A 21,999-nucleotide genomic window follows, 5' to 3' on the forward strand; every position below is an offset into this window, starting at 1 on the left:
GATCTTATAAGAATGTTTGAACACATCTAAAAATGAAACCGGAAGTAATGTACACTAATCTTGTGAGGGAAATGAGTTTTTCACTGGTGAACCTCATTGGCGTTCACAGATTTTTCTAGCATTGTTTTAGGAATAGGTTAGCCAGGTGTGCTTATAATCTTAAACACAGACAACAATATGTGTCAAAAATCCAGTATCCTTTTTTTTTTTTTTACTTAGGCGTCACCACTTATCAAGGTCCAAAGGTCACTCGAGGATAATGGTTAGTGAATGTTAGATGGTAGTGTAGTAATCGTTAATGGTTTAAATTGGGTAGAATTTGATTATTTATGGAGACTGCTTAACAAGAACTTATTAACATTGGTTTTGAAGTCTACCATGTTGTATTAAACTGGGAAGCGGATCAGCAGAACAGTGTTCTACAGGCAGACAGTTCTGGGAAAGAAGCTTTGTTCATGGAATCTGTGTTTAGATTTAGTTAGAGAGTGGAAGAAATCGTATATAGTGGTTGAAGTTAGTGAAGTGTTTTTTGTGAAAGTTTGGCAAGGGGAAACCATAGATTGGAGTTCAGTCGAGCACTTGCCATGAAAATAATGACAGAGCAGAAACAAGCTTGCAATGTCTCTTCTGTGTGGGGAAAGGTTGCAGGGAATAAAAAAGGGCATCGCCTACTAGTTTTGAACTATCAAGGGTGCGCCGAGCAACTCCTGCTCAGAAAAAATGCCAAATTACTTTAATGGTGTTATCTGTGGAATAGTTTTGATGCAGAAACGTTTCTTTTGGAATTGCTTTTGTTCATCTGTGGATTATTGGAATTCCCTTCCTGCTTTCTGTTTCCTCAACGGTACCTACGTGCAGAAATTTACATATAATGCGAACAAACATCTTCCTATTCAACTCCCCACTTAGGATCCAACATTCCACATTCGCATAAATCTGGTTCTCATCACAGTAGCTCCTTACACCCCAGTGGAAATGTGCCTTATTACCTATTAATAACGATAGCATATTCTCTCCAAAGAGCTTCACGACATGATTGAGAACAGAATTTCTTTAGGGCTGTATTTTTTCTTGCAGTAAGATTTAGCTGTTTTACCATATACAGCACCTGTTATTTATAAGTGGCCACTCCTCTGGTACTGGCCGGGCTAAAGGTCACTTAACGTTGGTGATCTTATAAGAACCAGTGTGTCCAAGTGATTATGCCATATTATAAACGATTCATTGTACATGATTAATTAAACACAAGTTGCTATTTTACCTGTTGGGTTCGCCTTTTTCTAATACATGTATTGATAAGATAGTGAACAATTGATTGATTTAGTCATATGATCAGAAATATAAAAGGTGTCACTCAGAAGTTCACTTCCTCTTTTCCCCCCTTTCAGTTTGTTAATATCATTTATCCACTGCTCATATTCGTAAAAAACAGTTCTGTGACCTACAATTAGTTTTCTCTCTATCCAAACCAGTTCTGTCAATCTGTTTTTTGGAGTATTTGCTAGAGTCTGTCCTTCGTTATATCCACTTATTAGGAAGTTTAATGTGCGTGTGTATTGTTGGTTGATTACTTTTGAGCACAAATAAATCCTACTACGTTTTTATGAGTACGGTTTTCCATTCTCTTTTGTAAAAGTTTATAAGTGGTGACTAAGGCTATGACAACAGCATATTCTTTCCCTTGTTTTGATTCTCAGGTATATATCCATTGATATCTTTTATGCTTTTTGTGTAGAGTGATGTGGTTCTCGGTTGATTAATTGTGTCTAACTGTATCGGATATCTACTCGAGAGTAAAAACAATGAAAAGAATATGCTGTTGTCCTAGCCCTAGTGATGACTTCGACGTAACCAGCTGAAGGAAGTATCTGGTTGAATTTTTTTGTTTTTTATATAAAAACTAGCGAGGGATACCCAGAGTTGCCCGGGTGTTTGGAGGTGTGTGTGGTTTTGGGTACATCAAAACTCCGGGGGGGGGTTTAAAATAAAAAAAATGTTTTGGTAGGTAAGTATGAGGATCGAACCCGAACCCTTGAGGCAAAGTTGGAAATTAAAGTGTGAAAAAAAAAAAAAGAGTGCAATGTTACCCATTGGGCCACCGCGAGATGCTAACGGAAACACGTTTGAATTTATTTAATTACTTAAATTAGAAGGTGCACGTTTTAATGACTTAATGAGGTCAACTTTTGACTGCGGGGTAGCATTTCATTTAGTGCGGGAACGATTTTTTTTTTTTTTCACATTGTGCTTTCGGACATTTCCGGCGATTGAGACCGGAAAAATACCTAGACAGTTAGCGTCACTTTTATTATAGGAAAAGGCCTAACCCACATGCGGCGAGTGAAAACTGTTGAATATTTATCTTCCCGAAGTCGAGCAAATTAAATAGACAGGCGAGCTCCGTTGTTAACTCTGAGATATTACGATTTACATGTGATATAAAAAGTTTTAAAAAGTTGTTAGGCAACCGACCACTCCTCTGAAAAAAGCCTTTTGTAGACATACAGAAAAAGCGAACACACATACACACATACATTTTCGCTTTTATATATATACTAGCGAGGGGTACCCGGCGTTGCCCGGGTGTTTGTAGGGGTGAGTGGTGTTAAATAAAAAAGAAGCCGGGGGGGGGGGAGTAGGATCGAAGCCGAACCCCTGAGGCGAAGTTTGAAAATAAAATCGGCCAGCCAGAAGTGAAAGATGTTTGAAAGTCGTCAAGCGTTACGACAACGATGATGACAATGTAAGCATTGTTATAAGTGAAGTAAGAAAAGAAAACAACGTTTTAATTAAGCGGGGGGGGGGGTAAAACACAAAAAAAATAACGTAAGGCAAACGAACGAACTTTAAGTGAAAAATGGCTTAAATAATACAGGGTTCAATATTTAAATTTAAAAAATCGAAAAGAAAAACCAAAAACATCTCACACCACGATTCGAACCCAAAACGTTTAGATAATGAACCAAGGCCTTAACTACCTGCGCTAAAGCGGCGTATATAAAGTTTGTTCGGTTTATCAACTATTTAAAGTAAATCAGGTCATGACGTCATCTGACGCATGCGTTGTTGACCCTCCCTCCTGTCGAATCTCTCTCTCTCTCTCACTTCGTCTGCCTTACTCTAAAGACTGGAAAATGGCGTCTGGCTGTTTTTATTTAAAAAAAAAAAACTTTGATCGTTAATATTTTTTGTAAGCGTGTTTTTTTTTTTACTTTATTTTTCGTTTAACTATCGTATCTACCTATTTTGAATGTGGTAATAACTTTGGTAATGTTGCCATAGCGTAGAAGTTCATAGTTTAGCTTTAATCAAATTTTTTTTTTACCGATAACAACATTTTTAAATTGTAAATTCAGACGCCCATTAGAGGTTGCTGGCGTCAAGATCATGTGACATGACTCAGCGGGTTTTAAATACAAGTTGACCCAAAATAAATGGCCACGTGTATACTTTATGTAGAAGAGTTTGCGGCCGTATTTTTGGGGCAGTTATAAATCGATTTAAAAATATGTAATGTTTAACATTAAAATGTCACTTTTTTGCCCCCCCCCTGCAGAAAATCGATCAGTTGACGCACTTCTGATGGTCACTTTGGGCCAATTTTTCGATATTTGTCGTCCGGAAGGTGGGGCTTTCATATGAGACCAAGTTTGTGAATTTTTGTTGTGTCTGTCGAAAGTTTTTAGCAGACACACAAACATACATACATACATTTTCGCTTTTATATATATATATAGATATAGATTGTCACTACTTATCTTTACTTATATATAAAGGGCATTCTTAATTTATATCAATACTATTTATATTTTTAAATATATAAGTGGGTAAGTTGGATTATTTGGACTACTGTTCTCATTTTGAGTGTTATTTTTACAACGTTTCAACCGATGTAACTTCCAACTTTCTTCAGGTGCATTCTGCCCAACCCGGGAATCTTTCTATTGAACTCGGGAATCTGCACTGAATTCCGAACAGAACCCTTTATTTAATAAACAGAGGTAGCATACTCTCGTTTTGTAAGCCATGACCAGGTAGATGTCTTAAGCAATTCACATTGTATTCTTAGTATCGCCTGCACTGAGTATTGAATCTTCAATCTCTAATCTATATTATCCGTTGTGCCAGGGATCCTTGCAGACATGTTTTAAAATCAAATCAATGGAAACAATATATAAACTGAGTTATGGCATGAATAGATAAATTCTGAAAATTTGACATTCAATGAAAAAAAACAACAAAAAGCTAAAAAAAAAAACTAAAAAAAAAAAAAAAACAAACTCAAAAAACAAAACACACGAAACATTTTAAATGGAATAACTATTTGACTAAATTGCGAGTTAAAAAAACCCAACTAACACTGCAATTCCACACGGCTTTATATTTACTTCTGTATTCGACAAACGCACAATCAATATTTACGAAATAGATTTTCTTCAAATGGGCATGTATAAAAAAAAAGGAAAAAAAAGAAAAAAAAAGAAAAAAAAGAAAAAAAAAGAAAAAAAAGAAAAACAAAAAGAAAAGAAAAAAAAAGAAAAAAAAAGAAAAAAAAAAAGAAAAAAAAAAAGAAAAATTCGATTTATTTAATCCATGGCTTTCATTTTATTTTTAATTTTTTTTTTATTACATTTTAACGCCATAGTATCTTGTGTGTACTTTTTGAAAATTTTATGAATTTCTCTCTCTCTCTTTTTTTTTTTTTCTCGGAAAAATCTTCTGCCTTGTAATATTTGACATTTTTACCACCGGAAACAAATCAATCTTTTCCGAAGTTTAAGATAATCCATTATGATTTGAAATTTTAATAATCTCATTCATTTTAGTGAATTGCTTGTCAAGCTTTTGTTTAAAATACGATTTTCCTTTGGCTTTTTGATCTTCAACTTTAAAATAACATTTTTGTTGATCTGTCATGCTTAAGTCAGAAATAACATTTCCGTTCTCTTTTTATTCTTAATTTTGAAAATTGCATTTTTGTTCATCTATCACACTTATGTTTGAAATAGCATCTTCATTTTTTTTTTAATTTTTGAGATAAGGATTGATAATTTTTTCTTTTTGTATTACTTGAACTACTATTCTCATCTTGGTGTATCTTGTCAAACTCGGAACTCTGTCTTTTTTTTTTATTATTATTATTTTTAGCAGAGAATCATCGCTTATCAAGGCTCAAAGTCCAGTCGATGATAAGCGCTAAAGAGTGTCAGGTGATTAGTGACATAACACTAATGATCAGTACTGGTGGCAGTTGGGTAGAATTTGATTATTGAAGAACTTGTCTACATTGAACTTGAAAGCTACCATATTGTAGTCAACTTGGAAGCAGCCCTGTAGTACAGAGTTTCATAGGCAGGTGGTTCTATGAAAGAAACTTTGTTAATGGAATTTCCATTTAGTATGAAACTTCAAACGGAAGCCTTTATTTAATCCATGGGGGTAGCATGATCTCATCCTGTCAACCATGACCGTAGTAATTTTGTAATTCTATTCTTAGTATGGCCTGCACTAGGGATTGGACTTTACAAAGACCCGTATTGTGACAGATAAAGTATTGAATAAAATTTAGTTCCAAGTGAAACTCTTCTCTCCTCCAGAATTCATTTTGGTTTCTTTGAAACCGAATTATCCGTTTAAATCAACGTTTCTAAATTTTTTAGATTAAGATTGGTTATTCGTATTATTAAGATTCATCAGACTACTGTTCTCATCTTGCTTTGTTAGGAAAGTTACAGGAAAAATGCTTAGATCATTCTATCGCTCCAGAAAGAATCCAACTCTCAATGTAATCCTCTAGCTATGTAAGAATCATATACGTCTTAAGAGAGTTCTCCAAAAGTTTAACAGACCATAAACACTGCTATTTAAAACTTGAGAATGGCAGACCAAAAATAACGAAATTTGAAGTTTAATATAAAACTGAAGTTTGGCAGACTAAAGACAATGTTATTTTAAACTTAAAGAAGACATAAAATCAAAAGGACCCGTGGCGCAGTGGTTAGAGTACTGGGAAAAATCAATTGTAAGAGTGACCTTCTCCTGAAGGTTGAAGGTTCAATTCTCAGTGTGGGCGACTTAAAAATACAATTGTAAATTACTCAGGACTTCTATTTAGTCATGGCTAATGGAACAAGAGCATGCTACCCCTGTGAAGTAAATAAAGGGTTCGGTTCGAAATTTCGTCCAAATTCCCGAAACATTTCTCGAGTTCGATGAAATACACCTGAAGAAGGTCGGAGATTATATCGACCGAAACGTTGTGAAAATGACTCTAAAGATGATAACAATAGTCCGATGAATCAAAATGATACATTTTAATCAAATTTGCTAATAATTGAAAAAAAAAAAAAAAAAAAATTTTGAAAGTCATTTAAATCTGCTTCAAAATTCTTAGTAATTGCTCATCTTTATTAAAATATTGAAAGATTCAAAAGCGTTTTACATCCAATAATTTTATACAAAGAAATATTTAATCAATATCAAAAGTAGTTATATTTTTAAAACAATTTAATTCAAGTAATAATTTAATGACCAACCAATGCAGTCATAATTACAGTTAACTTTTGTAATAATATTAGAAACACATAATTTGGTAAAAAAAAAAAATAAAATAAATAAGTAAAATAAAACAAATGGCATTACTTTGGAAAAAAAAAAAAAAAAAAAAAAAACGAATAAAAAATGAAAGTGAGAAGACTTCCGGAAATAATCCACACAAACGTGAAAATAGATTATCAGCATAAACGATTTTGTGATTACCATATCCGGAAGTCAACATCGCTCATGTATTATTGATAAAATGAAACATTGAAAAAGCACAAATTAAAGCTTGGAGACAATTTGATACAATTTGCTACAAACTAATTAGCATAAGAAAAGAAGCTCCACTTTGAAAGCATATATAACATATAAAAATTTGTATTATAATATTTCAAGAAAAGTCTGCCTATACAACGTTTATTACATAAAATCTAAATATACCTGCACTATCAACCAAACTCTAACCTCTGTCACATCACTGCAATGTTGCATGATTATGCTTGTTTTACAAGTATTTTAAAGTTATGTGCTCTGATGAACTCCAAACACTTGTCCCCCCACCCGACATATATACCCCCGTCTAATTTAATAAGCAGCAAAGTCCCACCCCTATACTATAGATGCCAGAAAATTCAAATAACAGTTTTTATTTGCTTATCCCGGGATTGTTTCTAGTCATCTTGCCATATATATATATATATATATTTTTGTGTGTTATGACATTTTTATCTATGCAATTATGCCATATATATATATATATATATATATATATATATATATATTTTTGTGTGTTATGACATTTTTATCGATGCAATTATGCAGAATGTAGAAACTATGCATAAATAAATGTGAGAGTGAAATATGAGGTTAAAGTAGTTTACTTGAAGCATTGTTTAATGTGTATATAAACGAAATTAAGGTTTATAGAAGGCAGAACAATGCAGAGATGTACCCGATAGACTCACACTGAAGCAACAAGGTATAATAGTGGAACCATGCAGTTTCACTTTATTGAATCAATAAATGTGTGTGTACAGTCATGCATATATAACATTCTATATGTAATATGTTCTTATGCTCTTACTTGTGTCGGTCCTGGATATGACCTTAAACTATATCCAGTGGTGAGGTCCCAGCTTGCGGGCTTTGGGGAGTGTGGGACCACCCTTTCTGGAGTGGTAGTACCTGTTAGGGTCCCAACTATGGGTTTAATAGAAACCAACTTGAAAACAACAAATATATTGTATTAAAAAATTTTTCTTCAAAATCTTTGGATTTGGCATTAAATAACCTGAAAAGGGTTGATATGCCGTAAAACAAGACCAATCAATCTTACTTGTGTCAGGTGGTGAGATAGTCAGGTGACATAGCCGTGATGCTATATATTTCACGAAGTCATCCTTCGTCAGGCATGTGTGTGATTTTCAAACGTGCATGGTGGTTCTTTCTGTGGCTTGATCTACAGTAATAACCACCGCACACTTTTGAAAGTAAAACACATGCTTGACGAATGATGACTTCCTGAAATATATTGCATCATGGCTATGTCACCTGATTCCCTGGCACAAGTAAGAACATAAGGACATCTATACTATAAATCTCACCTGTCTGTTTTAATGTACGTATGTATGTATGTTTACCTAACACTTTTGGATTTTCACGAGATTGGTATCATTTTGAGGCTCGGCACCTCAGATGACAAATATCGAAAAATTCGGCAAAAACATTAATTTCTTCACCCTCAGCTGGGTAGTTTTCTACAAGGAGGGGGTCGATTTTTTGTGAGCCATTTTTGCAAGTCATCATATCGGTTAGATTGACTTTGCCTAATTTTAACATTCTGAACTTTCGGTCACGTCATGGAGTAGCGGTAAGACGTCAGATTTTCTTTCACTTTCATTTCCGCCTTCACGTCACAGGTTCGAGCCTGCCTGCCTACTACCACCTTTTGTTTTTTGTTGCTCAACACACCTCCAAACATCCGGGCAACACCGGGCACCCAGGCTAGTATTACATGTAGAACGTTATATATATATATATATATATATATATATATATATATATATATCGAATCTCCAGACCAGTAGTAATCGTGTCACCCTGCACTGATTATTCCCGAAAGGATGAAACACTACTGTCTGTAGGTATTAAAAAATTATTATTGTAATAATTATGTCAGCCATTTAAGAAACTCGATTCTTATTTATTAATTTATTAATTTTTCAATAATGAATTCCAATTAAATAATATATATCAGTTCTTATTGTTGCGCACTTTGAAATTGAAATAGAAAGTCGGTCACCTAAGCTCGCATGCGAAGATCACAGTGCTATAATCATTAGTAGATCAGTATAGCCGGATGTTATCACATTTAAAAAAAATAAATGTTAAAATTTCAATGATATTTCTCGCAGTTGAGATTGGCTGTGTGTGTGTGTGTTTTTTTTTCTTTCTAATGGAGTCAGAGATGGCTTCGGGACTGGGTTCGAATCTCCCGACCAGTAGTAATCCTGTCACCCTGCACTGATGATTCCCAAAAGGATGAAACACTAGTGTCTGTAGGTATTAAAAATTATTATTGTAATATAAATATATATATATATATATAATGTTATACGACCTTCCTTGAACAGAGGAATTTACACCGATTAGCACTATAAATAGCGCTAGTAATTCCAACACCGGTGAGAGAGATGCGACTGCACTTCAACTGGTAGCCGAGTGCCCAGCAGATATTCACGCTTTCCTATCTTTGTACATTATTGTTAATACACTTGTTCCTTAACCGAACCTCGATTTGATTGTTCTTATTTTCACTGTTATTCCACGACACAACATATATATATATATATGTATGTGTGTGTGATTGTACATATATACACATGTATTGATTCAATAAATTTGAACTGCATGGTCGGTATACCATTATACCTTAAGTTGCTTCAGTGCGAGTCTATCCGTTACATCTCTGCATTATTCTGCCTTCTATAAACCTTAATTTCGTTTATATACACATTAAACAATGCTTCAAGCAAACTACTTTAGTTTTTTTAAACATTAAAGTTTTATTTCAAAGACGAGAGAGGGAGAGAGAGAGAATAATGACTGTAAACTTACCGGACTGGGTCATCTGGATGGAGGCCTCCAATGTCTTCATAAGCATAGAACATCACTGAAAAATAAAGGGGAAAAAAATACTTATTAGACATTTTTATTTGAAATGTTTTCTTTTACCACATTGAATGTAGTTTGTTGTTAAGGGACTTGGATTAATTTGTATCTAATTTTGGTTTATGAACTTGTGGTCGTGTGTACAATCATTGCACAGGCTGTGATCGTCAAGTAATGGGCTTTGTTTGGATTCGGGTTACTTGATTTCCACACTGGCCGTAGTGTGAATCATGTGCTGTAACAAAGGGATTTTCGTCCGAAATGAAATAAAAACTTTGAGTTTAAAAAGTAAAAATACTTTTTTAAGTTAAAATGATACTCGATTCATTAGAGAAGACTTCGCTTCTTAAAAAAAATTTTTTTTTTTTTGAGTTCTAAGGCTAAATGTTAAATATAATGGTTAAAATATCTGAATTATGTAGCCTCGATCTGTGCGGTGACAAAGGGATTTTCCTCTCAAATAAAATAACTTTGAACTTAAAAGCAAATAATATGTTTTATAAGTTCAAATGACACTCGATTCATTAGATCAGACTTCATTTTTTTTTTTTTAGTACTAATGAGTCTCCGTTTATCAAGGCACAGAGATCACTCCAAAATAAAAGGTAAAAATTAATGATAGGACGATTCCAATATTTTTCCACCACCTCCAATTCCGATTAAATTACCGATTCTTAAAAATAAATTCCCGATTCCAATTCTTTATAACTCTCTAAATATTTAACTGAAGAATTGTCATTTTTCTCCAATTACTGTAAAAACACAAGTTAAACATGCTGATATTTTTTCAAGCATATAAATACTCTTGTGGGAATGATCTATAGATTTTAATTTTACTGGTAGATTAAAATCAATAAATATTTATGATTTTATAATTACAACCAGTAGAGGAAGATTTTCTTTAAACAAAATGAAATAAAGACAAAAGAATCGTTTTTGGCATCGGAAAATTGGCACAATTTTTTCCGATTCCGATACCTCTAAAAGTTCCAATTCCAAATTTCGATTAACTGTCCCAACACTAGTAAAAATATTTGGTATTTGTAATCAAGACAATTGTGATCAAACACATAATAGCCTGCTTATTAGCTCAGACTTGAAATTTTGACTCGGTGTAACCAACTAGCAGAGCCCGCAGGATGCTCATCAGGTATGCTGCAACACCAAATCTCCTCAGATTATTTATCTACTTGAAATGTATAAACTTGTCCGTTTTGTTTGATCACTCCTTGAGTACACTTTAACTTCATCAGCTGTCAATCTCAAGACATAAAAACTGTCTGTCCACTATCTAAAATTGTACTTGCTTTATCAACAGCAAACTTCTAATGAAGCCAACTGAATCAACAATATGCTTTTCAGCTCAGACTTATAATCCTGACTCTCTCTGAGACTAACCGAATTGTATTCTGACAAAAAAGAGCCGACGGACTACTATCCTGATTAACTTCAACAAAAACAAACAAACAAACAACAAAAACAAACAAACAACAAAAACAAACAAACAAACAAACAAACCGCTGCACATTTATTTTTGCTTGAAATATATGTAGACCTCAGTTGTCAGTCTTGTTTGGCCAGCCAGTGAGTTCGCTTGAACCTCATCAGCTGTTGATTGCTGGACATAAATACTATCTGCTCAGGAGCTGCCTTAGCTGAAGTAGAAATAAATTCTCTGGGATCTCATGGAATCTATTTTATTGGTTGAGAATTTATGATTTAGTGCTAATGCAATGTTTTCCATTTCTAAAATTGTATTTCTCATGTTTATGATATATCTTTCTTTAGATAATCATAACACAGGACATTCACTTAGGGTAAATCCAAAGGTTTATTTACAAAGGGTACAATACAGGAGTTTGACTTGTTCAGTGCCTTCTGAACTCTCTAATTCTGGAGGAGTATATCTACAATGTCTATCTTATGACGTGTGTGAATTTTTGAGATGAGGATTGGTTATTTGTATTATTATTCATCGGACTACTGTTCTCATCTTGAGTGTGATTTTTACAACGTTTTGGTTTATGTAACCTCCGACCTTCTTCAGACGTATCTTGTCGAACTAGGAAATGTTTCTGTCGAAGTCGGGAATTTGGATGGAATTTTGAGCGGAACTCTTTATTTACTTCACGGGGGTAGCGTGCTGACGGAATAAGAGCATGCTACTCCTGTGAAGTAAATGAAGGGTTCCGCTTGAAATTCTGTCCAAATTTCCGATTTCGACAGAAACATTCCAGAGTTTGACAAGATACGTCTGAAGAAGGTTGGAGGTTACATCAACCGAAACATTGTGAAAATCACACTCAAGATGAGAACAGTAGTCTGATGAATAATAATACACACAATATCTATCTTATTGTCTGGAGGGGTGTTAGGCCATTCCATTATAGCAGTTTAATAAAAATTCTGACGGGGTGGGGCGCACACACACACACACACACACACACACACACACACACACACAGAACGTGGCTTGATACGTTACACGATAATATCCAAATTTTTGTATGCATGTAAGTTGTGAACGCTAACTGTTGACCTAACGAGATGGATACAGGCCACAGAGATGACATGTATTCAAAAAACACCATCTCATATATCATTTCAAATGAGGGAGTGAAGAACAGACCCTGACAAGCAGTTGGGTCATATGAAAATCTATTGACTATTTAGAAAAGAGGAAAAGAAAGTGGTGCAGCCATGTTACATGATCATGAAGTTTCACAAAGACAATCTTGAAATGAGTTGTACAGGGACCAAGAAGAGGGAATAGACAAAAAAATTGGTAGTGGGTGGGAGGGATAATATCTGAGAGTAGATACGTCTGACACTGACAAAAAGGCATAAAATCAGAAGGGCTAGAGAAAACTGTTTGCTAAATTACTTTGACATCCCAAGAGACAGATAATGGTATAAAGCGGTTGAATGCAAAGCAGGATGAATCCATTTTTTTAATTGAGAAATGAGACTTTACAAAATGAATCTAAAATTTGACCGTAAAAGATTATTTTAGTTTGAGAATAGGAAGTTGACTTTCAGTTCACTTTCGGCATCCTCATAACTATCACTTTCCCTATTTTTGTCCTTTAGTTCTCACATTCCATGAACGATGCTTCTGGCAAGGAGGGAAAAATTGCTATTTTTCTGGACTGAAATCTATCCATACAACATATCATTGGCTAATTTTTTTGGCCTCATAATCATAACACAGGACATTCACTTAGGGTAAATCCAAAGGTTTATTTACAAAGGGTACAATATAAGAGTCGGACTCGTTCGGTGCCTTCTGAAGTGGTTTCATGCTTTGAAGCCATTTCCACAAAAATTCTTTTTAAGTATTTATGCCAATACCACATTACTTTAATAAATAAAATGATTTGGTGTTACAGTGATGAAAGTGATCCTGTATGTTATATACAGGACCACTTTCATTACTGTAACACCAAATCATTTTATTTGAAAAGATATTCGGTGGTGAGGCCCCATGTTGGGGAGGTGGAGTATATGGGGTTGCCCCATAATTCCATTGTTCCTTGGTCCATTTTGGCCTGAAGTGGTAATACCTATTAAACCATCTGATGCTACTAGATCAGGCTGTCTGAAGATACTGTCCTCCTGACCAAAAATACACCAAACATTACAGGTGACTGGGGACCGCCTGCGAATTTAATATTCACTTGACATTTCCTCTTTTGGAGGAAGCTGGTTCGACTCGACTGGGGTGGATGCCATATTAAGATGAAAAAAAAAAAAAAGATAAAATGCAACAGTTTTCTAAGTGATGATGTAATAATTTTGAAAATGGCGTTCATCACGTTTTGCATTCCAGTTCTTATCTGCATCGATATAAGTTTTGAACCAAACGTCCAGTTTTAGATTTCTTGTTTTCGTGACAAGTTATAAAAGACCTCAAGAAGTTAAATTTTGTTATCAATCCTTTTTCTTATAAGCAGGGCCGACCTAAGGTTACTGCAACCTATGCAGCTGCAGGGGGCCCACATGCTTTCATAGGCCCTGCGCTGATTTATTTATTTATTTTTTCTCTCCAAATCTTAATTTTCAGTTATTATCTCTATTCCAACCTACACAGGGCTCTTCACAATCCATTTGAATAGGGTACTGCAATCGCCGAGTCAAACTCTGCTTATAAGAGAGAAACAAAAGGATTAGCTGAGATGCTTCTCAAAAAGTGACTATATCTGACAATTAGCACAATTCCCAGCAGAGTTATGTCCTCCTGATTAATTGGGTGACTAGGGAGGAGATTTTACCAGTTTAAGTGACGCTTTCACAATTTACATGACAGTCGTGATGCTAATATACAGAGGAGTGATATTGATTGGTGGTTGGCTAATAATCAGATTCAATAAGATGCAAATCTACATCTAGGGAGAATATTCTTGATTATTAGGTTGGTGAAAGAGACCAGGCTAATATCCAATTTGCTGGGAAAATTACTGGAAAAATGCTTAGATCATTCTATCGCTCCAGAAAGAATCCAACTCTCAATGTAATCCTCTAGCTATTTAAGAATCACATACATCTTTTTTTTTTTTTTTTTTTTTTTTACAAGGTGGTCACCACTTATCAAGACCTGGAAGCCACTCAGGGATAAAGGTTATTGTAAATTAGTGTGGATATTTAATAAAGTGTCTACTTAAGGGGGCGGTTCATCAGGAATTTGTTTACATTGGACTTGAAGACATCCAAGTTGTAGTCAGGAGGGAAGCAGGCAGACGGAACAGAGTTCCACAGGCGTGCAGTTCTAAGAAAGAAGCTTAAAGAGAGTTCTCCAAAAGTTTGACAGATCATAGACACTGCTATTAAAAACTTGAGAATGGCAGACCAAAAATAATGAAATTTGAAATTTAAAATAAAACTGAAGTTTGACACACTAAAGACAATGCTATTTGAAACTTAAACTCGTAAGACCAATGACAATGTTATTTCAACCTTGAGAATGGTAAAAAAAAAAAAATAAAAAAATAAAGTAAAATAAATATTTCAAACTAAAACTTGGCAGACCAAGAAAATCCAATTTCAAACTTGAGCATGGCGGAGTATCTGATGAATTTTTTTATGTGGATGTGTATCCAAAAATCTTTCTGCCTAACTCCCTACTCAAGTTGCCCCTATAAATCTTTGCCCCTATCACAGTAGCTTCTTGTGCTTCAGAGGCAACACGTCTTGGTTAGAGTGGTCCAAAGTAAAAAATAATAATTTTAATAAAAGCAAAAACAAAACAAACATTTAAAATAAGTTTTTAAAATCAGGTTGCTGAGTTAAAGTCATCATACTGACTGTGTGGATTATTAATCTTGTTATATAAATTGGACTTAAATGTTATAAAAATATAAATTTCATCAATAGCATAGATGGCATTCCTTGAATAAAAATTAAAAAAAAAAATCATCAGAAAAAAGAGGTAAATGAAAACAGAGGAATTCAGACGTAAGTAGTAACATACTTTCAGTTACTGGCACATGCATGGTCACGTTTATAAGATGTGTTCTTTGTAAACATGCACAAAATGGTTGCATGTTTAATGTGTTGCATAGTTGCAACGCATGTAAAGAATAGAGTCGCCGCGAGTGAGAAATATCTAGTACAGAGAAAAGAAATTGAAAATATGTCTAATCTAGAGTTTGACCATCCAGAATTCAAATGGTTCCACTTGAGAAAATAATGTTCCTTCAGATACGAGGTTATCTGCTGTGGTTATGATCTACTTGAGTTTTTACAAAAATAATGGCCGGCAAGATACAAGACCTCTAGGTATTTTATACTCAAAGATAAGGCTGGCCATTATCTCGAATAATATTTCTGGGGTAGTTCCACAGATATCTTTATATATTCTAGCAAAGGGGCAGATGGAGCCAGTTGGTCCTCTGGGGGTCTCGTGATCGGTTTGATTTTCTGAGGTCTGACAGGCATTTAGTTTTTGGTGACATTCAGAAACAGGTAGTCTATTTGTGTTCATTTAAAGTTGTGTTTTAATTTGGTCAAGCTAAGAATTCCCATTAGTAAGTTCAGTAGAAGAAAACGAGTATCATTGTAGCCTCCGCCACCAAAAAATTAATTTTTGCTACTTGTGAAAACTAGACCATGCAATTGATGCTGAGCTGATATGTCAAATTATTATCTTCATAATTATGATTTCAATATGATATTTCAATTTGATATTTGAAAAAATGATATCTTAATATATTACTTTCAAATAGCGTTTTCAGATTGCACATTTGAAATAGCGTTTTCAGATTGCACATTTGAAATAGCGTTTTCAGATTGCACATTTGAAATAGCGTTTTCAGATTGCACATTTGAAATAGCGTTTTCAGATTGCACTTTTGAAATAGCGTTTTCAGATTGCACTTTTGAAATAGCGTTTAGAGTATTCACATTTCAAATAGCGTTTAGAGTATTCACATTTCAAATAGCGTTTAGAGTATTCACATTTCAAATAGCGTTTAGAGTATTCACATTTCAAATAGCGTTTAGAGTATTCACATTTCAAATAGCGTTTAGAGTATTCACATTTCAAATAGCGTTTAGAGTATTCACATTTCAAATAGCGTTTAGAGTATTCACATTTCAAATAGCGTTTAGAGTATTCACATTTCAAATAGCGTTTAGAGTATTCACATTTCAAATAGCGTTTAGAGTATTCACATTTCAAATAGCGTTTAGAGTATTCACATTTCAAATAGCGTTTAGAGTATTCACATTTCAAATAGCGTTTAGAGTCTTCACATTTTCAAATAGCGTTTAGAGTCTTCACATTTTCAAATAGCGTTTAGAGTCTCCACATTTTCAAATAGCGTTTAGAGTCTCCACATTTTCAAATAGCGTTTAGAGTCTCCACATTTTCAAATAGCGTTTAGAGTCTCCACATTTTCAAATAGCGTTTAGAGTCTTCACATTTTCAAATAGCGTTTAGAGTCTTCACTTTGAAATAGCGTTTTGAGATATCATTTTGAAATAGTATTTTGAGATATCATTTTGAAATAGTATTTTGAGATATCATTTTGAAATAGTATTTTGAGATATCATTTTGAGATTTTGTACAAAATGATATCTGGAAATATTATTTCAATGTTGGTAGTTCTAAAGGATATTTAAAAATACTATTTCAAAGTGATATCTCAAAAAGCTACTTCAAACAAAAACGTGACAGACTGATTTGATAAAACTGTGCCGTTGCATCTAAGCATCATATTGTTTGTAATCTATCCTCATTTAAACAAAAAATATATTTATTTAAGGAAGCTTCTATTACTATTTTACAATTATGAAAAGCTGGCATAAATAATTAGACAAATACGGTCAGAATTTTAATTAAATCAAAATTTAATTAAATTTAAAGATGAAAATTCTGTTAAGCTATTTACGAAACAAAGCGAAAAATGAACGCTTACTTAATGGAGACCTTCAAAATAATTAATGACTTTTCTGCATATCGAACTTTTTTAATATTTCTTCATATACAGGGCATTTACTGGAAAGACAGATTTTGAAAACTAAACTTACCATTCAATTAAATATAGATTTTTTTCTAATAAAGGAATATATTTTTGAAAACAAATTGCCAAATTAGATTAAAAATAACGCTAATGTAAATTATTCTAAGAATCCACTGAATTGTATTTATCTCCTTTTCACAATGCAAGGATGTGACACACGGTCAGGAAAGTGGGATTTGAAACCAACGCCCCAGATGAAAATCACTCTGACCAATCAAAAATTGCTCGGATAGGCTCGTCAGCATTCCTTGGTAGGGATACCACAGGAGATTAACAATAAACTAACTCCTTCTCAAATGGCTAAGGTAGCAAACTCAAAAAACAAAACAAAAAACAACAACTTTATATTGCTAAAAAAATAACAGTATAAATATATTTGAGGGTTGTTTTTTATGATACCCCCCCCCCCAAAGAATTTGGAATGTGTATATATATATATATTTTAGGACTAGTTTCTTCTGTGGAAAGCAACCATTTATTAAGTCGCCTGATGAGAACTTCTGGTTTTAACCGACCATTTATCTGAAACCTTAGCATGTCCAGTGTCGCGACCATGTAAATTTGTTTATATTAATAAAAATATATCTTGCTCTTTTATTGAGCACTTTTAATTAACCTTGTTAAATTCGTTAGTTATCACTCTTGAATACCTTTAACCTAGTGTGTGTATATATATATATATATATATATATATATATATATATATATATATATATATATATATATACTGTTATGCAGTTGACACAAGTTGCCAGAGAGGCAGACCAGCAGGTCTCACTAGACCAGGGACAGAACACACATGCGATTTTTAAATCTGTTTGTGGTTTTGTTCATGTATTCTTCCACTTGTATATCGGAGAGAAGGAAAGGAATTTCACATTTTTTACAGTAAAAAAAAAAAAAAAAAATTAATTAAAAGTAAACCCCCCCCCCAAAAAAAAACAAACAAATAAAAAAACAAAAAAAACAGGATTCACAATTTAGTTTCCTTGGGCCGTTGTATTGGGCCAACACAAACCTCCAAGTATCTGAAATAAATCAAAATTTGAAAACATTTTAAAGAAATGATTATTTCCTTAAAATGTAATGTTTCTTTTGGATAACTCCTTTTATTCTTGCTTAACCTTTTTTTAACTATTGGTTCACAACTTATCAAAGCCAAGAAGCACTTAAAGGTCAGGTTAATGAGACTGACTGATTGTCAGCCGAAAGATGAGGAAACTTATGGAAGTACTACATTGATAAGTAGTATGAATTTTGTTTGATTACTGAAGGGGTAGCATAGGACAAGAATCTGTTGAAATTGGATTTGAAGATGACCATGTTGTAATTTGAAGAAAAGCAGTTCCACGGTAATGTGTTGCAAAGGTAGGAAGTCCTTGGCAAGCACTTTCTTCATGGAAATTCCGCCTGATGCTAGGCACATGAGAAAAACGGAAGTCTTTTTTTCTGTTGTGGTAGGAAGACGAGTTCTTGCTGTGAATGTCGCACAAGGAGGAACCAGAGATTGGAGCTCAGTCGAGTTTAGAAGAATTTGTATAATAACATGCTCGTACCTTCATTTGTATATACGTTATCATCTTCCACAATTATTAAAAAAAAAAAAAAAAAGAGGTTGCTCAATCGTCGAAGTAATTGAAAAATATTTGGTGTTGTTAGCTGCTAAAAATTTACATTTTATCTATTTCGAAATGAATTGTTCCAAAATCAAAATAAGGTAACATAACTAGAATTCTGTCGTCATATTGTCATAAAAGCGAAATTTGTTTTATTTAAAGAATGTTTAGCTGACAAGTATTTTTATGGTGAAAAATAAAGAATTTGGTTAATAAGCAACCGTGGACTTTCCACAGGCCCAGCTGGTTTGATTAATAATATTTCATTTGTGTGTACATGATTATAAAAAAAAAAAAAAGAAAATGGATCGTCCAATCACCAAAAATGAAATGCAAATGGATAATCGGGAAATATCTGGTGTCGTTGGTGGCAAACATTAAAGTTTTACTCATTTAAAAATGAATTGTTCCAAAATCGAATAAGATGCAATAAATAGAATTCTGTCATTTTCCATTAAAATTAAAACCATATCTCTGCCCTATTTGAAAGTACTTGATAAGATACAGAAACGTATCTGTAATTTCATTGGCTCCGGCATTTCTTCTTCTCTGTAACCTCTCTTTCACAGATGTGATGTTGCTAGTCTCATTTTTTTTTTTTAACAAATACTATTACCACATACGTTCTTCAGAATTGTCTAATCTATTCCCTGCTTCCTTTGTTCCAGCCCGTTTGACTTGGTCTAGTGGTCTCCATCAATTACTTCATTGTAATACAGCTTCTCACTCCAGTAGCTTCTTTTCAAGAACTGCAGACTTGTGAAACTCTCTTCCTGCTCGCTGTTTTCCCCCTACCTATAACCATGGTCTTTTCAAGACTAAATTCAATAGGCATCTCCTGTTTTTGTAATAATCATCTTTCATGCCTGTTAGCTCCATACATCAAGTGGCTTCATGCCTTGTCATGTGATTTTTATTAAAAAAAAAAAAAAAAAAGTTATATTCGTTTTTATTATTTAAAGGATTTTTAGCTGACAATTATTTTTATTACAAAAAAGAGAATATATTTGTAACATGGCCGTTACACTCGAAACGTGTTCATTACAGCTCAAACCTCTCTCGGACCCCCCCACGCTGTCCGGCACCTTTGAAAAAGAACAAACAAACAAAAATAAATAAATCTGACTGCTTTTCTTTCTTCTTTAATACAAGTGGTTTATTACCGTTTTTCTTTGTTCCCATATTGATATCAGCTTAAAAGTCCCTTGCCATCATCCATCTGGCCCGACATACACTTTTCTTCTCTGATCTCAGCTGGCATTAGCCAGCCATTCCTCGTCTTTAACTTAACATGTCTATTCTCTTTGGCGCCGACTTTTTTCTCTCTGACCACGTGGTGTCCTTTTTTTCTCTTTCTTTATGTACCAGCTCCCATACACTTTCTAATTTGCATACACATTCAAACGCTGCTCCTGCTGCTAATACAATTGCTTGCCATCCATCCTTCGGCTGCTGCTGCTATTTTCCCATGCGCTCATATGTACTCTCTTACATATTTTTTTTTTCTTTTTAATAAAAATTAAAATTTTGCCAACAATTAAATAAATTAAGAAATTAGAATGTTCATTTATTTATTTAAAGAAAAATATTTAGCTATACTAGAATCACCAATCACCATAGGTCGTGGATATGACCTTAAACTATATCCGATGGTGAGGCCCCAGCTTGTGGGCTTTGGGGAGTGTGGAGCCACCCTTTAATTGCCATTGTTCCCAGGTCCACTCTAACCCGGAGTGGTAGTACCTATTAGGGTCCCAACTATGGGTTAAATAGAAACCGACTTAAAAAACAAAAAAAAAACAAATATACTCTATTAAAAAATTGTTCTTCAAAATCACTGGATTCGGCATTAAATAACCTGAAAAGGGTTGATATGTCGTAAAACAAAAACAACCAACCAACCAATCACCATAATACCACATTTACTCCAGGGGTCATCTTACTTAAAATTCCCAAATCAATTTTTTTTTCAATTTTAAAATAAATATATACATATTAGACAATATTTAGAAAGTTGGTAGATAGGCAACTGTAGATGTTTTCACGAGGTCCTGCAAGTAAACTTAATTTGCATAATTATGTTAAAAAAGCGAGTTTTAATAAATTAATGCTTCGGTATAACAGATTTCTGGCTCCATGTTTTTTTTTTTTAATACATAAGCAAAAGCATTGTGCATGGATGTTATAAGAAAGGCTTTAAATTAAAAACAAGAAAAAAAAAACAGTTAATATTTTTATATGCGTTCAAAATTTTTTAGATCATGATTAATAATTTGGATTCTTTGGACTAGTATTCTCATTATAGTTATTACTTTTTATTATTACTTTTCATATTATTATTATATATATATTATTATTTTATTATTACTTTTCATAACGTTTTGCTTGATTGTCTTTCTGAATTTTCATATTTTGGTCAATATAACCTCCAACCTTCTTCAGGTGTATCTTGTCAAACTTTCGGAATATTTCTGTCAAACTCAGGAATCTGCACGGAATTTTGAATGATATCCTTTATTTAATCCGTGGGGTTAACATGCTCTCGTTCTGTCAGCCATGACTGAATTAAAGTCATTGTTGAGTGTCAGTAATGCGGTTAATACGGTACTGATTTGAACCCAACTTACTTGTGTCGGGCAGGTGCAGAAAAGTCAAAGGGTTACCAGTAGCATATCAGACTCAGTGACTTCCATTGACAGAGCGTGCACCTGCATGCTAGAAAGTGAGTCAGTGCGTTTTAGGTGCAGGCCGGTTGACAGGAGTTACCACTCCCCACACATACACCCATATAAATAGAAACACACATGGGTATTTGTAGCTGAGAGAGAGAAGGAACATTCAATTAGGGTCAAGAAAGCTTGAGTCAACAATGCGAGGGGTTCCCAGGTTAACTCACAAACAAAATAAAGAGATCATTGCCAGAAAATTGGCATCATGTTTTTGTCTTAGATGCTCTTTACAGCTCATTGACTAGTGACGGGAAGAACCACATCATAGACTAAGATAACAAAAAAAGGTATGGTGAACTTTTAACGCACATATATGCATGGACACACAAAGACAGAGTTGAGAACTACTAAGGTAGATACACAACTTAAGGGTCCTTAAAGGAGATCGAGTGCGTGTATATGCACTCAACTGTATAAATGTAT

At 33.8% G+C, this 21,999-nt stretch overlaps 1 protein-coding gene across 1 annotated transcript in view; it reads right to left on the minus strand.

Annotated features, from left to right (window-relative positions):
* LOC145254833 (neuronal cell adhesion molecule-like) overlaps positions 1-21,999 on the minus strand; it is an 898,760-nt gene that overhangs the window by 60,785 nt on the left and 815,976 nt on the right. Inside the window, exon 24 of the mRNA XM_080113668.1 lies at positions 9,658-9,712. Within this exon, the coding sequence (XP_079969794.1) occupies positions 9,658-9,712 (55 nt within the window). The remainder of the gene's footprint in view (positions 1-9,657; positions 9,713-21,999) is intronic.

The sequence above is a fragment of the Euprymna scolopes genome, chromosome 30 (assembly GCF_053919585.1).
Source record: "Euprymna scolopes isolate OS-2025 chromosome 30, ASM5391958v1, whole genome shotgun sequence".
Lineage (NCBI taxonomy): Eukaryota > Metazoa > Mollusca > Cephalopoda > Sepiida > Sepiolidae > Euprymna > Euprymna scolopes.